Below are 19,546 nucleotides of genomic sequence, written 5' to 3' on the forward strand. Positions count from 1 at the left end.
TTTTTGTTCCACTTAAAACACGTCAGCCAGAGGTCATTTCGACTTGACCTTCAAACACTTTTAACCTTTTATGCTCGTGGGTATATTTTGGTTTGTCCATCTGAATTTACAGGCCCAAATCTTAAGGCAAATTATTCAGTAACTGCATGAAATAAATGTAAATTTTTGGGTTTTTTTGTAAAAGCTCCCCTCAAATTAAGAGAAAATGTGTTTTATAATCAAAAACATAATGTCATATGCTTACAATTTACTGCTGAAAGCCAAAAATCTGAGACACTCTTTGTATTATTTTATAAAAGTTTTTACAGAGCAGATCACTGAAGAGGCGCCATCTGTTTATAGTTTATAGCCCAGATTTGTGGAAAAATGGGTCGACTTTCAGTAGAAAATAAAACTGAGTTCAGCTTCTTTTATTATAAGGGTTTAAAATTAAATCACCCATCTATTTGACTGGAAAGAAGACAGTTACAGCCTCATACGACCCCCACCTTTAGAATGTAGCTTATGAAATATGAAAGTTATGAAGTACAGAATATGACGAAGTGCGTTTTGGAACCACCGGTGATTCCAAGGAGTTAAAGAGGTTTAGTCTCTGAGAATTAAGCAGGCTGTTTTGGTGCTGTGCCTTTAAGACTGATATATGTATGTAAATTAGTTCTGATTGGCTATGCCTCATTCAAAAAGCAGTCCAGGCCAAAACACTCCTGATAGCTTCAGTGCGAGTGGGCGGGGCTAAACTGCTGTAGGCCGAATAGGCGGGTAGATGTATGACATCACAAAAACATCTGTTTTTGCGCATTTGTTTCCATATGGATGGACCGTATGGGCTGGAGAGTCAACCATGTTGATACACTACGTCAAACTCACTCAGTGTTACAAAGTTTTTCAGTTATATAGGCCCTGTAAGGCCTTAATCATGCAGAAAATTTGGAAATGGGTGGAGTTCCCCTTTACAGGAGCAGCAGGCCAGCGTGCAGAAAGGAGCAGAAATGGGGAAGCTGGTGTCGGACGCTGAAGGGGAAGATGAGGGCGTAATGGCAGCTAAACGAACATCAGTCGGCTGCAGGCTGAGCGGAAGGAGATGATGACTCATGCTGTATGCAGCGTCCGCATGCGCCAGATGGCGCGCTGGTACGTGTGAGTGTGAGTGTGTGTGTGTGAGTGTGAGTCATGCTCAGGGTGAGTTTGGACAGCCCTCTCGTTCCTTTAGAGGCTAATCCAACATGAGGCCTTCGTATTCCAGCCCTTTAAACACAGTCTCTCCACAAAGTCTGACCCTGCGGTGCATCACATGTAGGCAGGCCCGGGTCACCGGGTCATCAGATACTGGGCACAAATATTTGGTGGGTCCCCATCTGGCTACCTCTTTTGAGTGGCTACACACACTTTATTAAGAGCACAGCTTAAAGAGGACACGCTATGCTTTTCCAGTTTTTCCCTTTCCTTAAGGCTCAATCCCATTTCTTAGTTTTACCCTACCCCCTGTTTTCGAGTGTCACCTTGACAATACAGCGCAATAAATAAATACGAAAGACGGACAATAAATACAGAACAGAACACAGGCGGCACACGGTACCGAGAGTGTGTGCAGCTGTGCAAAGGAGGATGGAAGATAAAATGACGTATTAGCAGATTATCAGAGAGCTATGAGCATAGCGGTCACTGAGGAAGCAGCCAGAGCAGCAATATATAGTATTTGGTTGATATGTTCCATGTTAACTAGGACAAAGGAACATTCGGAGGATGTTTTGAGGATGTCATCAAGGCCACAGGGTATGTTACATGATGATTTTTTAGAGAACATTCCCAGGAGAACATTCAGGGAACAACAAAACACACAAACAAACAAACAAACAAACAAACAAAAGAAGTCTAGCTGGGCAGAGTGGGAATTGAACTCGACTAAATTAGCAGGGGGTATTGGGGGGGTAATTACTTAAAAAATTATTAGTAGTGTCAATTATTAATTAGTTAATAAATAGTTCTTTTTAATAAATAATCCAGATATCAGATTTATTCATTTATTTATCTATTTTAAATAGTAACAATGACAATAATAATACATGTCAGATCATTCTGAACGACTTTGTTTACATCTGAACCACTGTAGTAGCTCTGTAAATCAGTGGATTCTCCTTTAAAGGGTGGTTTTTCAAAATGCACAGTTCAGTCATTCGGAGTGGTTTGGTGTGAAATGGTTCAGACGTCTTTACAGTGGAGGTGATAGGAACAAGGGGTCGCCATGACTACAACACAGATATAGACATTTTATTTACTATCCAGAACCACCAGTGAACCTACACGAGTCTTCTGAGTTTATATGGAATGTTGATGATGGAAAATAGACATAAATCTGAAAACAAAAAGCTTTGTTTGGGGACTATTTTGCCTCATAACGCCCTGCACAACGTATCCCTCCACCATGAGCGGATTTTGAAGCCAAAATCTTCTCTAAACTATCATAAAACAGCGTCTCAGTCATCAGGCAGTGAATTCATAACCATTTCATGTAGTAACTTTCTGTGAGGGAGCTTTTAGAGGTGGACGTCTGGTTCCTATCACCACCACTGTGAACAGTTCTGACTCTGTAAGTTTCTCTAGAACAGAGCGTTTCACACCAAACCACTCTGAATGACTCTGTTTACATCTTAACCAGTTAACAATGGAGAAATTCTAAAAAAAAATGGGTGGAATTACCCTTTAAGCTTCCGCCTCCTCCTCGCGGACACGCCCACACAGCGCGCAGCTCCTAAACAGGCGTGCGCACGCTCTCTGAGCTGGTCTCGCGCTGAACCTGTTGGAGCTGCGGACTCGGCTAAAGCTAAAGCTGCGTCAGCGCCGTCGGTTCGGCCCGGAGCGCCGCTGCTGGGCTTGGTTTTGTTTTTGTTTTGCAGTTTCGGGGCTCGTGATGCAGCACGTGCCCGCGCGTCGCTCTCGTGATGGATAGGAGCCCCGAGTCGAGCCCGCTGCGCGCGGCGGGAATGCGGATGTTTACCCGCGGCACGAGGAGCTTCGCTATGTGGCCCGTTTCGCTCGCGCTTCCGTAAAGAAAGTTCGCCTCGCGCGCCGCTGCACGCAGCCGTTTAATTTACCTGAGAAAGAGTTTTCGAGCTCGTGCGCAGCACCGCGGTGGTCCGCACGACAGGAAGAGAGGGGGAAGTGTAAAAGTAAACGAGAGAAAAGAGGAGAGAAGAGAATAGAAGAAAAGAGGAGAGGACAGAATAGAAGAGAAGAAAAGAGGACAGAATAGAAGAGAAGAAAAAGAAGAGAAAAGGAGAGGAAAAGAGGCAAGAAGAGAAGAAAAGAGGAGAGGAAAAAAGAATAGAGGAGAGGCAAGAAGAGAATAGAAGTGGAGAGAATAAAGGAAGAGAAGAAAAGAGAAGAGGAGAGAAGATGGGAAGCACCGTGATGGACTCGAAGAAAAGAGACGCTTCAAAGAAGAACCCGAAAAAGAAGAAAGCGCTCCGACTCTACATGCCGGTGAGCTGCTGTAGTTGTTGTTGTTGTTGTTGTTGTTGTGTTGTTGTTTTGGTCCAGGCCGTCCAGCCTCTTTTCTCTCCAGCTCAGCTCATCTGTTCTCTCTCAGTGCTGGGCAGACGGAGCTGAGCTGAGCGGCAGGTTGGGCTCCGCTGGGCTGATATAATCGCTGTTATATCAGAATCGCGATTTAAAAGAGCCGATTTTAAATCACAGGAGCTGCAGTTTAATTACAGGTTTTAATGAGTGACAGTAAAATGTAGCCTAATAACACAGAGAGTGAACTGCTTGTATGTGATTTAGACCAATCAGAGGCAACCAAACACAAGCTAGTGGGGCTACTTCACAAGATGCAGGATTTCTCAGTTTATCAGTTTAGCCAGATACCTTTAGCCCAAATATGAGGATTGTCCAAAAGGAATGTCCCTCAGCTGGACAGGCTTGACTTTGGACTTAAGTTATCTGGCTAAACTATGGCTCTCAATTTATAAAAAAACAACCGCAATTTAAATCACAGTAGTGGTTAGAAAAAATGCAGTTAGATATTTTGCCCAAATCACTCAGCCCTACAGTTTAGCCAGATAACTTAAGCCCAAAGTCAGGCCTGTCCAATAGGAAAACAGCTGAGGGACATTTTTATCAGCCAATCCTCATCTCTGGTCTTGAGTTATCTGGCTAACTGAGAAATCCTGCTTTAAGAGAACCCCCACCCCCCCTACCCCTCCAGAGAAACCAAAACAAAACCTCTCAGTTAGCCAGATAACTTAAGCCCAAACGTTAGAACTGTCCAATAGTTGTCTGAATCTGTCCAAAACTTGGTTGAGAAATCCTGCTGACCTCAATTTATAGAAAACAGTCACCGTTTAAATTTTATCGTTATTGCAGTAGTGGTGAGAAAAACTGCAGCTGGATGTTTTGCCCAAGTTGTTCAGCCCTACAGTTTAGCCAGATAATTTAAGCCAAGCCTGTCCAATAGGAAACGAGCTGAGGGACGTTCCTATTGGCCGATCCTCATGTTTGGGCTTACGTTATCTGGCTAATCTAAGAAATCCTGCTTTGTGTAACAGCCCCCCCCCCAGGTTTCTGTTGGCTCCTGGTTGTTTTGTGTGTTCCTGCTTTTCCTGATGGGCTAAAATCACCGGTGACCTGTCACTGGAGCTGGGCAATATGAGAGTACGTACATCGTTATCGTGATAAATTGCAATGCTACAATACAGTATGCTTTTCTGAACGTATCCTGTATATCATCAGGACTTGGTTAACTCTGACCAACTGGACGTTACATTATAAAGAGTGCAAAATTAGTCCCGTTTAACTGGATTTCGTGCCAGATATTGAATAGAAATCACTGTGTTCCCAGTTTTTAATACATACATCATCTAAACCGCTTATCCTTCTGGGTCGCGGCGGGGTGCTGGAGCCTATCGCAGCTGTCATTGGACGGAAGGCACCCTGGACAGGTCGCCAGTCCCTCGCAGGCCAGACAGACAGACATACACATTCACACACACATTCACACCTAGGGGCAATTTACCATGTCCAATCAGCCTGAGTGCATGTTTTTGGACTGTGGGAGGAAACCGGAGTACCCGGAGGAAACCCACGCAGACTCCACACAGAAAGGACCCTGGTCACCCGGCCGGGAATCGAACCCAGACCGTTCTTGCTGTGAGGCGACAGCACTACCCATTATCTATTGTTGCAGTGTCAGGAATCTACCCACTCTATTGTTGCAGTGTCAAGCTACAAAAGATGGTTCCTCAAGGGTTCTTTAATAAAGAAAATGGTTGATATAGAACCACGAACACTCAAAAAAACATTTGCATGATTAAATGGTTCTTTGCATCGTGGAAGCGTTCTTCAGATGGAGAATGTACTGTAGATGGTTCTATGTAGAACGTTTTTGAAAAGGGTTCTACATGGCACCAAAACGTTTCTTCTATTGTTACAACACTCATAAAGAAAAGGTTTTATATAGAACCATCTGCAGCACATTCTCCATCAGTCTGAAGAATCATTTCATGATGCAGAGAACCATTTAAGCATGCAAATGGTTCTTTGAGTGTTCATGGTTCTATATAGAACCTCTTTACTAAAGAACCCTTGTAGAACCGTATTTTTTAAGAGTGTAGGTTTGATCATTTCTGGATGGTCATTACTGGACATTACGTTGGACATTCAATCAATATTCGACTGTCTCTCCTGAACTTCACTTGAAATAAACGTCCAAAAATGATCAAACCTGCTTGTTCTCACTTCTGAGAGAACAAAAATGGCCAAATATATTTAAAAATATCAGCTGTTAAAATTTGCTGAACATATTGTTTTAGAACTGCAGATCACCGACACTGTAGTCATTATGGGAGCGTCTAAAAAGTGCATGAAGTTTGATTTCCCATTTTTTCAGCTAAGACAAACTCGGGTTAAATGACGTGTAGGAAACTGCTCTCTTTACTAGGACGCCTCTCGTCCGACTGTCCCATTGGAGCTCTAACATCTTCAATAAGTATTCTAATGTAAACATTTGGATTAATTTCAGATGCCACTGGATGGAGTGGAATGCCTCAAGAACGTTAACTTGTTTGAGACATTATAACAGCCAGTAAACAAGCAAATCACATTGTCTTCTATTTATTTATTGAAAGTCATTTTTGCATGACGTTTTTGTACTGGAGCCCTTACGATCCTGGTTACACTACTGATCATGTAAACGTGCAGTCCCGACTGATCTGGATGGATCTGTGCTGACTGGACAACAAATGGACTGGTCGCGTGATTGACGTGTTCAAAAAGCCTCAAGAAGTTGTCGGCCTTCTTGGCCAAAAAGTCAGGCTGCCAACATAAAACGTCTTAAGTGTTGATCGTAAGCGCTTAGCACTGTAGCCTCACAACAAGAAGGGTCTGGGTTCGATTCCCCAGCCGGGCAGCCAGGGTCCTTTCTGTGAGGTAAACACCTCAGTGTCGCTGCTGGACTGAGAGCCAAAAACATCCAGCCGACAGCGTCCTGTGGGCAGCGTCCTGTGACCACTGATGAAGGACTAGAGGATGACCAACACAAACTGTGCAGCAGCAGATGAGCTATCGTCTCTGACTTTACATCTACATGGTGGACTGACAAGGTAGGAGTGTCTAATAGAGTGGACAGTCAGTGGACACAGTGTTTAAAAACTCCAGCAGCACTGCTGTGTCTGATCCACTCGTACCAGCGCAACACACACTAACACACCACCACCACGTCAGTGTTACTGCAGTGCTGAGAATGACCCACCTGCTCTGTGGGGGTCCTGACCACTGAAGAACAAGGTAACAAAGTATGCAGAGAAACAGATGGACTACAGTCTGTAACTGTAGAACTACTAAGTGCTCCTATACGGTCAGTGGAGCTGATAAAATGGACAAAGGCTGATGGGTTTATTGCACTATAGGCTGTCAGGATTGTAAGCTTTCTCTAGACACGTGGAGCATGTGTTTTGATCTGTGTACTTCCCTAAAGCGCTGAATTCCTGTAGAGTCAAAGAGTGAAAGTATTTCGTAGATATCCTGGACTGGCTGCCCTGGGCAGCTGCATTCTCCACATTCAGCTGTATTAAGAGTTAATAACAGTGCTATCAGCAGGAATAAGGTTATGAAACAGTTGGCATGACTTTCGCAGTCCGTTATGAAACAGTCGGCATGTATTGGCACACAAGTCAGTTCATTTTGAACTGATTCAGCAGATCGAGAGGGGAACTGAGAAAACTTCCTAGGATGCTGGAACTTCTGTGTTTGAACGCTGTTACTGCGACTAGTCGCTACACTCAGTCCACCGACTGGCTGCTAGTTAAACGGCTCAGTGTTGTTGCTGCGTTTTTGCTCAGTAATTTGTTTAGCGCAGGCGATTTGTGAGCGACTTTGACTCCAAATGTTACTGAAGAGCCTCGTTTCATTCCAGAGATTTTCTTTGGACAGCTTCCAGAGAGATATGAGCCGTCACTTGGCCAAAAGACAGCAGACGAATGCGTGAAAGGCTTATTTGGAAGCTTAAAATCTCAGGATTATTACATGCTAAGGTTTATTATTCAGTAACAACATGGACTTCAATGCAAACTGGCTGAGCTATTCTTAGGTTATAGAGGTGTGTAATAAAACTTTGGGACTGCTGGTGGGCCCCGGCCGTTTAAAACAGCGACGCAATTCACACATCATGTTGACCATCAGGACTTACCCTGTGTGTCCAGAGTGACTTTGTGGAGATTGTCGTGATGATTAAGTCAATAATCCAGTTCAGTAAACCACCGTTCAGATCCTGCGTTTACATCCATTTAAATGCCCCATTTCAATGGCTGGCTGCTCATGTATGACCTATAAGTTTCCCTCGTGTCTCAAACAGTCCTTTAACTGACTCAGACTCTGAATTTAGTGCTAATAATCAGAAATCTGCAGATAATTACACATAAAAAAAAGTTACATTTATAAAACTGAGGCTAAAGGCTAGCCATGCGGAGTGTACATGCTGCCGAGCTCATATAGTTGAGTGGAGGGGCAGTAAAAAGGTGAAAAAAGGCGATAAAACTGTCCCATTCAACATAGTGAGTGCACTTTCCCTCATAATTACACAAACAGGCCCTAAAGCACGTTTTAACAGATAAATGACAATAAATTTGACTAATATTATTATAAAGTTAATAATATTTAGTTCTGTCTTTCAGTTTACCTTGATTTTGAGTATTAAAAATATCTGATATTAAATATGCAACTCAATTTGTAATTAAAAATGAAACCTGTGTTGCTGTGTATCAGTTTTAGCGCTCAGCCTGAATCCAAGAGGACAGAAAACCAATAAAAACATGGCCGCCTTGTTATTTGTTAATTCCCAGTTGTTCGTTTTTACTCATAATAACCAACAGAATGAATCACCATCAAATTTCTTACACTTTCAGCTCACAGACACTCCAGACTAACCATTTCTGAAAATGTATCTACAATTTCACTTGTTTTCAAGATCTCTATAATTCAAAGTTTTGCATGTGCCAGATAAATTTTTGATCAAAAATTAGCCAAATTCATAAAGTTATCAAATTTCTGTCAGCGTTTACATGTCAAACAATGGCATATCTGAGCAGCCCAGGGTCTCCTGAAAATAACAACATGTGGCATGTGTGACTGTCACAAATTAATACTTTAAAATTGTAATTGAAATTGACCCAAAATACCAAAAAGATTCGAAAAATTTTAGGGTTCTAAGGGTTAAGGGGTTAAAACATCACATGACCTTGTCAGGAAGACTTATTAGATGAACACTCCTGTTTTCTTTAGTGGGCTGAAATTGAACCTGCAAACCTTCATTACTGGACAAGTGCGCAATGCGGTTTTGAGAAGATATTTCTGAGGAAGTTAGATGTAAGATAATCCACCTGCATACAGAAGGAAAATAAAAGTGAAAATAACAAGAATTACCAAAACTGGAGTAAAAAAAAAAAAGATTAAAAGCTACAGAGAAAATGAGTCTCCTAACAACCACCTGGAAGAGCTGGCCGACCCCAAAACTGCCCACATCAGATAAACAGCACTTAAAGCTTTCATCTCTGAGAGAGAGGAGAAAATCAAGCTGCTTCAGATCTGAAAACATCCACAGGTGCTTCTGTCCATCCTTCCACTGTGAGAAGACGACTTAGCGCTGTGGGTCTGAAAGGATGTGTAGCTGATCAAGAAGAACCTCACTGAGAAAAGGAGACGGACACATCAAACAAAAAAGCTGAACGATGGACTGACCACCCCAGAGTCCAGACCTCAACACCACTGAATGTGTCTGATTACTTTAGAAAATGATCAACCAGCTTCTAAGACTGAACTTTGGAGGTGTGTCTGCAGATTCTTTGAGGAACTGAAAGTGAGTCTCCTGAACAGAATGGAAGCTGTACTGGAGGTAAAGCGTGGATACACTAAATGCCGTTTTCTCCTGTCACTGAATGATGAGGGGCTGAATAAGAGGCTTTTGCTCAGCTCTGTCTGCGCTCATTCATGAATCATGAAGAGCGCTGCTGATAGTGCTGCACAGATCGTCTGGAGCAGTGATAACGCTGATCATTTCCTGTCAGTCTGAAACGCTGCACCAGATCTTCTGCAAAGAGGAACTATCAGCCGCACAAACAGCCCCTTTTTGGCACCTGAAGAAGAGTTTTTTTTCAAAGTGAAATTACAGCAACCATAAAACGGTGTTTACATTTATGCTCTGCCCTGTTGGTTAAAACATATCGTACTTTAGCCTACAGATAACGCTGGCCTCCTTCTGTCCCCCCCGTGTTCCTCTGAAGGCCAGCGTGAGGAGTGTTTACGGGCCACAGTTCAGGAAAGGGCTGTAAAAGAGACCTAATGACCCACAGGCTCAAGTACAGGATAATAAATAGTCATTATTAAGACCTTTACTAATAACATAATGATACAATCACAAACTGTGCTTGTGCACATAACTGAGTTACACATTAACCGTCTCTGGACTGACCTGGTGACAGCAGTGCATGACAGATGACCCAGCAATACTGATACAGTCAGTAAAATGAGTGAAGGTTACAGCTGAGAGGATCCAGAAGATCCTAGAATGGCACCCAAACAGGCTGGAGGATGTTTTTAGTACAAAGGGTGGACATTAAAGTGATTAAAGAAAATTTATAATCGCGATCAAATTTTTAGAACTGACTTTGGATTCTTTAGTCGTTAATGAGTATATTAATGTACATATTTATGGTATTTTATATTCAGTAACAATTTATTACTGTTTTTTAGATGTTTTATTCAACATTTTAAGAATTTTAAGGGCAGGAAATTATTAAATTATATTTGGCCACAAAAAGTTTTCGATCAGAAGTGGCACTTTTGGCTTTTGTCAGAAAAAGAAAAACACTGAAAGTTTTGACCGACTGAAGCCCCAAAAGGCCGTGGATTTACTGTTTACCATGATACAAATTTATTTTTATTTATATCATTATAACGACATGGTTAAAGTTATCTGGATAAAACAATGAGGTGATAATCTTGAGATCTGGAGAAAACAACATTATTTTGCCATGATACTGATGTAAATATCACAAGATCTGAAGAACAAATGAAAAGATCTCATTATCACAGAAAAATGGAGTCAATAAAAAATGAATCCATTCATACGGAATCTAAGAGTTTGCAGATCATTTTAGTGAAATGAGAAGCAGTGAAAAAGCACAGGGCTGTCATGATCACGACATTTTAGCTGACGATTAATTGTTCTGTTCTTGTTCATTGTTTGCAGTGTGAGCGTAAAGGAGCCAAATTAGCTGATTAGCCGCCTGACTTGCTAGTATCTTGTATTTTTGCAGATCCCTGCTGGTGACATCCTGTATAAATAAAAATAATGCGTGGCCACGACTTATTAATCCGTGGAAACGAGATTCTAATACGTGGCAATGACTTAGTAAGGCATGGGAATGAGATAATTAAGTTGTGGCCACAACTTAATAAGGCATGATCTCATTCCCACGCCTTATTAAGTTGTGGCCACAACTTAATTATCTCATTCCCATGCCTTACTAAGTCGTGGCCACGATTTAGTTATCTTGTTCCCATGCATTACTAAATCGTGGCCACATTATTTTTAATTCTACAGGATGTCACCAGCCGGGCTCCGTACATTTTCACAATTCACAATATGCATCACAGATTTAGTTTTTCTGAGATTTAACAAGTTGGAGCAGACAAAACAGAATCTGAAGTGCCACATATAAAAATAATGATAACAAAGCTGCAATTACAATATTTTTTTCCAATTTTGTCCTAAATTTAGTTCCACCCACTAGTTAGAACTCCCCCAATCATGCGATACCACGAGCGCTCGGAGGGTGAAGGCAGACACAGGCTTCGTCTGAGACCTGTGAAGCACCACTGCATCTTTTCGAACCGCTGCTAATGCAACTGAACAGCCGAACACGCTCGGAGGAGAACGCTAACCGCCAGATCTGTTATGTCAGCTAACAGATGCCTGCGTTGGCTAGCATCACGCTGAGTGATGTGGGGGAGACGGGGGGCCATCCTACCCACCCAGAGAGAGCGAAGCCTATTGTGCTCTCTTGGACTCCTGGCCACGGACGGCTATAGCATCACCGGGGATCGAACTCCCAACCTCCTGATGACAGGGCTTAGATGGTTGCGCCACTTGGGAGCCCTGCAATTTCAATACAAACTGCACTGCACTAAATCTAATCGAACAGGCCTAATTATGCTCACTTTGTAGTCAGTCAGTGTTCTGTAAGTACTGATGATATCCATGATAAGCTCAGCAAAAAGTTTGCCCAGCCCTGCTAGCTAACTGTCCCTCACCCAAACGTCTACACTTACAGTGTTATGTGTAGAGTTGAGCGAAACTGAAAGAGTGAAAATATAAGCAAAAAAAAAAAACGCTCATCCACCCAGCTGACATGCTGAAAGGTTAGCGGTAGCTTCAAAACTATCAAACAAACATTAGTCAGAACTCACATCAACAAGTTAGGCCTTCTTGATTTATCAGAATCCCCGTAGCGTCTCTGAATGCACCTCCTGCTTTCTTTTGTTTACATTTATTTGTCTTAATCCAACACAACCAGTTCACATCCTGCAGCATAATAAGACTGAAACCATCGACTGTGGACATGATTGTAATTAGCTTAAATAATTACGTTCATCTCAAATAACTGACACACCTAACAAAGTACAACTGCAGAATAATAGAGTTCACTGCCTTGGATGACCAAAGCTCTCTGCTGGACACTTTCTGTCGCTGCTTACTGTAATAATTTTAATATGTTTGTATTTATTGCCGACTTTCGGTTTTCAGTTCGCTTTTTTGGCCCAGGCCAAAAACGCTCATTTAGGTGCATCATTAATATACACCAATCAGGAATAACATTCTGACCACCTCCTTGTTTCTACGCTCATTGTCCATTTTATCAGCTCCACTTACTATATAGGTGCACTTTGTAGTTCTACAGTTACAGACTGTAGTCCATCTGTTTCTCTGATACTTTGTTAGCCCCCTTTTACTCTGTTCTTCAGTGGTCAGGACCTCCATGGACCCTCACAGAGCAGGTACTATTTGGGTGGTGGGTCATTCTCAGCACTGCAGCAACACTGACGTGGTGGTGGTGTGTTAGTGTGTGTTGCGCTGGTGTGAGTGGATCAGACACAGCAGTGCTGCTGAAGTTGATCGGTGTATGTATAAACTCTTTGGGCGAGTTCTCCAGCTCTCTTACAGGAATCTGTTCGCTGTTCCTTCCAGTAATCCTGAGCTTGTTCTTGAATGACTGGTGATCAGATGCCCTGCCACTGTTCGCTTGCCTGCTGTACTGTTGAAAAGCTTTGAGTGCGTGAGCTCCACAGGTCTGAGCACAGCTGGTTGATGCCTTTAGGCCGATCACAGTCTGTTGTTCTGTATCATTTAACATCGATAATTCTCCGTAATTAATTCCTTGCATTCCAAAATGCTCAGATTGAACTGGATATTATTTTGAGGCTTGAAGAAGCTGAAAGGTGTATTGTGGTGTAATGTACAGAAATACTCAGCTGTGAGAATGTATAAAAGGAATATACAGTATGAAGTACATCAGAACAGATGGAATTATGTTTCTACGTTTGTATATAATCTATAAAAACACAACGACCTCTCTCTCCTTGTGTAGAGAGTAGAGAGTATTGTCTGCTAATGCTGGACTCAGAGACAGAACGCTTTAAATGCACAATGTTCATATTAAAAGTATTATTTATTAGCCAGGCAGCTCCTGCTCTTCAAGACTGTAGTGAAAGATCGGCGTCTTGATCTAAAGGAGCTCAATTTAGTCTGACGATTATGATAACAACTGTATTACGATTATCTTTGACTTTTCTGACATCGCTGTATATTTTAGTGTGAAATTACAGCATACGAAGTTTAATATTGCCTACTTATAAATAATTAGCCAGTCTAGTGTCTTTCTGCAGTGCCCCCTAGTGGCCATTCGACAGAATGGAAATCAACGTAGAAGTTTTTTATAATATAATCAAGTTCCTCAAATAACTCCTGTTATCAGATGAACTAGGACGCTGTTGTCTCTCTGTGTGATTCTGTGTTGAGCTGCTAGTGAGCAATGAGGGGCAAAGTGGGGGAGATGAGAAACCTGCTGTGAAAAACAGTTCATACCCCTCCACAAAACTGGCCGTGCTGATGTAAAACAGACAACTGCAGCTTTCTTCATGTCAAACAATCCTGTACAACTGACTCAATATACAAACAATACTTTAACACGTTTAAAACTCTTTTAGACATGCTGACTTGCTCACTTACGAAGACGGAAGTGGTCCAGTTTTGTAAACCAGACACATTTCCAGTAAATATCAGTGCTGTTGGAACAAAACATTTTTGTTGGTCTGTTCATCTTAGCATTTTAACACAATGTAAGGGGCGGCTGGAGTTTTCCAGTTATACAAAAAGCAAAATTCAGAGAGAAGTGGAGAAACAAGGTTCGGCACCACAGCAACAATATTTTCCTTTAACATCACTGAAAATTAAAATTTTGCACTTCATGGCTCCTGTGAAAAGAGGCTAAGCTATTCTTTATTGTAATGTCCTTCATTTTTGAGCAAAACAACCTCAGCCTTTTGGTAGACTTTAGTTTTTTTATGTTTTGCTGCTACTGTTAGGCCTGATTCACACATACTGCGTCTGTGTGAGCGATGCGAAAGTCTTGTTTTCCATTTTGCGCCCATGGTAACTGCTCAGCACTTTCACACAGGCTCCGCGGCAGAGCGTTCTAGACGCCGCACTGAAGCGGCGCAGTATTTTGAGAACCTGGCACCGATTTTTTCTGTGCATGTCACACAGCAAAATACACTAAATAAGCCATGAAAATCAATTCAAAAATAAACGGAAAACCATAAACAAACTTTAAAACACTATTTTTTATTTAATTTAATTAATGACAAAGTACTAGTTAAACGTTCAGTGCTGCATACAGGTTTTCCCGGTTGGTCTACTTGAAACTTATGCCTAACCAGAAGTCAGAAAGCTGTTGAGGATAAACAAATGTACTATGCACTTAATTATAAACTATATTCTAATTGAGCAGAGCGAGTGATGTGACCGTTTATCCGTCTGGAAAGAGGAATATCTGTGTAACGTTCTTGCTGCTCCGCTCCACAGCACAAACGCTCTATGTGTGAAAGGCCAGTGCGTTCAAGCTGTAGCGCTAACACTGTTGCGTTGCTAACGCCAGGCAGACTCAGTATGTGTGAATCTTAAGTAGTTGTATATTTACACTGTATTACTGAAACATGGTTGTTTGCTTGCTTATTGTAAACAAACAATAGCAGTAATAATCATATGAATAATAAGACACATCAGTTTTATTAAGACTATGCATATGCAAAAGTTTGGGCACACTTTCTTTGTCAAATTGGTCAAATTCCATGTTTTTGTTGATTCTGTAGGTGTAAATAAGTGAACACTTCCTCTACAGAGACACACTGTAATGCTCTACAGCTTGCTGGCCTATCAGGACTCCTGAACATACACACAGACTGTCTGAACACATTTATTGGAGCTCATACCGTCTTAAAAACGCAGCTATTTTGTGTGCAACAATTTCAGTGTTCATATCACTTGAGCACTTCAGTGTTCATATCACTATTCACAAGTGTCAAGTTTTCACTTCCTGTTACACTGTGCAGTAATACCATCGCTGAGAACAACGTGCAGTTTTTTAAAATGCATTTTTTTCCTATACGTATAGATTTTATGTCTGTTTATGCAGTCTAGTCTGTGTGAATTGGCCATTATGTTATATTCATGTTATGTTTGCACATCAGAGCTGGAGAACTGCAGTCTCATCCATCTGCGCACTCCTTGTTGTATAGCCTGAGTGACAATAAAGGTCACTTTGACTTAGACCATTACTGTTTATTTGCTGAATTTAACATATTGGAGGAGAAATAAAGTATAACATGTGGCCTGTGCAAAAGTTATGGCACATATTGTACAACCCCAATTCAGTGTATGCCCAATTCAATATGGATTCAAAAAACAATACATTTTTTCAACATTTGATTTGTTGTCTTCGTACTGTTTTCAATTAAATATAGGGTTTTAATGATTTGCACATCATTGCATTTTGTTTTTATTAACATTTTGCACAGCATCCCAAATTCTTTGGAGATGGGATTGTTTGTTTTATGTTTTTCCAGTATGTTAAATTCAGTAAATAAACAGTAATTGTGCATTAAAATGTGCTGGTGTTCTCTGTAGAGGGTGCCTAAACTTTTGCACACTGCTGTATGTTTTAATAATGTTCACACAGATTTCTTTTTAGCAGAGGAGTGACTGTGGAATGTAATTTATATATATATATGTTTTTAAACCATTGAGTCAGGTACTGAGAATGGTGTGATTTCACTGGTATCTGCAGTGAGTAGTGAAATGCTGCTATCCTCATGTCTGTCATGCAGATGCGCAGTAATGCAGATAGCAGTGCTGTCTTGCCGCACCTCCTGTCTCAGGCATAAAGCAGGGAAAACAGCTCTTGACTGTGTTGCTTTAGGGTTAAAAAAACGTGAAAGGTTGAACGAATGTGAGAATTTGATCATACTTGACAAAACAAGCTGGCAGATCTGTGTAAGGCAAGTAAGGGCAGGACTGGATGACATAATGTGAAGCAAGAAGGTGGTGGATTAGTAAAGGTAAAGGAGAATTCCATCATTTTTCAGAATTTCTGCATAATTGAGCGTTTCAGATGTAAACAGAGTGATTCAGAGTGGTTTGGTGTGAAATGGTTCAGATGTCTTTACAGTGGTGGTGATAGGAACCAAGGGTCTCCATGACTACAACACAAATATAGACATTTTATTAACCACCAGTGAACCTACACGAGTCTTCTGAATTTTTTATGGCATGATGATGGTAAAACAGACGTAAATCTGAAAAAAGTACATTTTCTTTGGGGACTACTTTGCCTCACAGTGCCCTGCGTGTATCCCTCCACCATGAATGGATTAAAATACATTGAAATACAATTAAAACCAAACCTTTATCACAAACTATTGTAAGACAGTGTCAGATATCAGGCAGCGTATATCTGAACATTTCATGTAGTAACTTTCTGTGAGGGAGCTTTTAGAGGTGGACGTCTGGTTCCTATCACCACCACTGTGAACAGTTCTGACTCAGCAAGTTTCTCTATAACGGAGTGTTTCACACCAAACCACTCTGAAAGACTCTGTTTACATCTAAACCATTTAATAATGTGCACATTCTGAAAAATCAGCTTCCCCTTTAAGGTCCAGTGATGGATCGTCCCACAGAATTGATTCAAAAACAAAGTGGAAAACCCGTTTTTGGACAAAACAATCATAACGCTACTGAAACCTACCAAATGTTTCAGTAGTGACTGTTTTGGTGATGACAATTTTAGCTCATGTTCAGCTCAGAAACGCAGCCAGTTCATGACCAGCAAACACAGCTTTGAACAGCTGTTCACACAGAAAATCATCATATTTTTATCAGAACACAAAAAAGTACTTAATTGCAGAAAATCTGTGTTTCGGTAGTGACTTAATGTTTCACACTGATTTTCAGACTTTGGGACACATTTTCTTCAAAACACTGGGATCTAACTGCTCACTGATCTAACTGCTAAAATGCAGGGGCGTGGCTAAAATAAGGCACCACCTACATACTAAAACTCTGTGTTTCGGTAGTGACATGAAAACGTGGAATGGCATTTTTCAATACATTTGTTTTAAATGTATAAAAGAAACCTATGATAAATCTAAACTTTAACAAAAATAACGAAGATCTTTTAATAAAACTTGTGCTTTAAATGTAAGTGTTATTTCCATAGGTGTAAATTTAGAGGTTAAGGTTTGGGTTTTGAGACACCTCCCGATAGAAAGCCCCATATAAATGATGATTTTGTGTATATTTAGCTTATTACTATGTCTATAAATGTCTCGAGTTTAAATAGATCCCAACAGAATCCTTGTGAATGTCTGAGGTCTGAGTGTTTAGTTGTTTTTTGAGTAGTTTTACTGTGGGAGCGCAGTTTGAGTTCATTCTGTAAAATAGTCCGTGCATTAAACATTAATATTTAAAAAATGATAACAGCTTTTATTTTAAGAATAAATGAATAGAAAAGAGGTTTGTATGTATGTGCTTATTCATATTTGAAATAGCATTAAAAAAAGTAGGAATTTATATGGTAGACTTTCAGTCCATTCGCCTGACCAGCAGGTTAATGTTGAACTCAGTGATGATGATGGTGATGATGATGATGAACGTAGCATGGTTACTTAACTGATGGCATCGTTCTGTCGTTTCTCCGCAGGATCTGAGTCCTTGTGCGTCTCCTCTTGTGGATGGAGAGAGTAAGGGACCGGATAGAGTCAGGACACCGAAGGTAAAGATGCCCTGTTTATGAAAGATGATTCACGTTTGGTTTTTATTTTGGAGATAAATCTGGGAGGTTCTCCATGTTCCACAGTTTAATTGTATTCTACTCACATTGTTAGTTGGGCTTAATAAAGTTGGGCTTAATAAAAATAAAAATATAGGAATAGAAAGTTCTTATCTAGCACTTTTTCAGTGCCTGTGTGGTTGTGAACATCGTGGAAGCCACGCCCCCTCTCCACCCACTTTACTCTGAAAGGCTGCACCAACACCTACACATTTAGAAAAGACGGTTCTTCAAGGGTTCTTTAGTAAAGTAAATGGTTCTGTATAGAATCTTGAACACTCAAAGAACCCTCTGCATGACTAAATGGCTCTTTGCATGATGAAATGGTTCTTCAGATAGATGGAGAATGAGGAGAAAGGGTTCTATGTAGTCCCATAGAAGGGTTCTTTGGCTTGTAACAGTAGTGGAACCCAACCCTTTTTGGTGCTATATAGAACCCTTTTCAAAAAGGTTTTATATAGAACCATCTACAGCTTGTTCTCCATCAAACTGAAGAACCATTTCATGATGCAGAGAAACCTTTAATCACGCAGAGGGTTCTTGGAGTGTTCACGGTTCTATATGGAACCATTTCCTTTACTAAAGAACCCTTGAAGAACCATCTTTTCAAGAGTGAAGCTTGACATCATAACAATAGAAGAACCCTTTTTGGTGCTATACAGGACCATTTTCAAAAAGGTTCTATATAGCACCATCTTCAGCACATTCTCCATCTATCTGAAGAACCATTTCACCACGCAAAGAACCCTTTAATCATCCAGAGTGTTCGTGGTTCTATATAGACCATTTTCTTTACTAAAGAACCCTTGAAGAACCGCCTTTCTTAAGTGTGTAGTTCTGATGACTGGTTTCCATGAAAGACAGTAAATGAGAGATGCTGGGAAGCGAGCAAGGGACATAGCTTTACATTCACTGCAGTCCAGTGGTCACCAGCCGTCCTCCTGGATGATCGACGCTCCTGCAGAGTTTAGTTCCAGCCTGTATCTAACATCCTGCCTACCTGCACTAAAGCGTCTGATCCAGGTTGATTAACTGGAGCAGGTGTGGCAGGTTGTGGTTGGAACTAGACTCTGCAGGAAGGTGGGTCTCCAGGGCCAGGGTTGGTGACCACTGCTGTATGGACAGCTTTTAGTGGACGGTGTTTGTTTGCTGCAGGTCTGTCACAACAGCAGCCAGCTGATTAGTGCACTGCGTCTGAGATTTTTCTCCTGATCAGTTGGTGCCGGTTATGTTTCTGTAAGGGCGTATTTCACACATAAACATGTGGCCTGTCCAAACATGCCATGTAGTGCAGACGGGGTGGGAGGTGTCGAAGCGTGGACGTGTTTACTGGCTTTGTTGCTCTTTCAGTACGACTGGTTTAAAGTAAAGGGTGTAAATTCAGCCTTTTACCTTAACTGAGATTTCTCTTTAAGGCATTAAAGCATAAGGACAAAGGACTGGGAAACCTAAGTGTACACAGTACTCTTATTTAGGACTGTGATTAGGGATTATGCATACAAAATATACATTTTATAACATTTTATATATATATATATATATATATAATATATATATATATAGTTTACCTACCTAAGATGTGTACCGTTCTTTAAATAAAACATGAGTGA

At 41.0% G+C, this 19,546-nt stretch overlaps 1 protein-coding gene across 1 annotated transcript in view; it reads left to right on the forward strand.

Annotated features, from left to right (window-relative positions):
* Positions 1-3,296: 3,296 nt before the first annotated feature.
* The window catches only part of prkag2b (protein kinase, AMP-activated, gamma 2 non-catalytic subunit b), a 70,073-nt gene continuing 53,823 nt past the window's right edge, over positions 3,297-19,546 (forward strand). The window contains exons 1-2 of the mRNA XM_036596222.1: positions 3,297-3,480; positions 17,808-17,879. Of these exons, the coding sequence (XP_036452115.1) occupies positions 3,394-3,480; positions 17,808-17,879 (159 nt within the window). The 5' untranslated portion in view covers positions 3,297-3,393. The remainder of the gene's footprint in view (positions 3,481-17,807; positions 17,880-19,546) is intronic.

Source organism: Colossoma macropomum, unplaced genomic scaffold, assembly GCF_904425465.1.
Source record: "Colossoma macropomum unplaced genomic scaffold, Colossoma_macropomum, whole genome shotgun sequence".
Classification (NCBI taxonomy): Eukaryota; Metazoa; Chordata; class Actinopteri; order Characiformes; family Serrasalmidae; genus Colossoma; species Colossoma macropomum.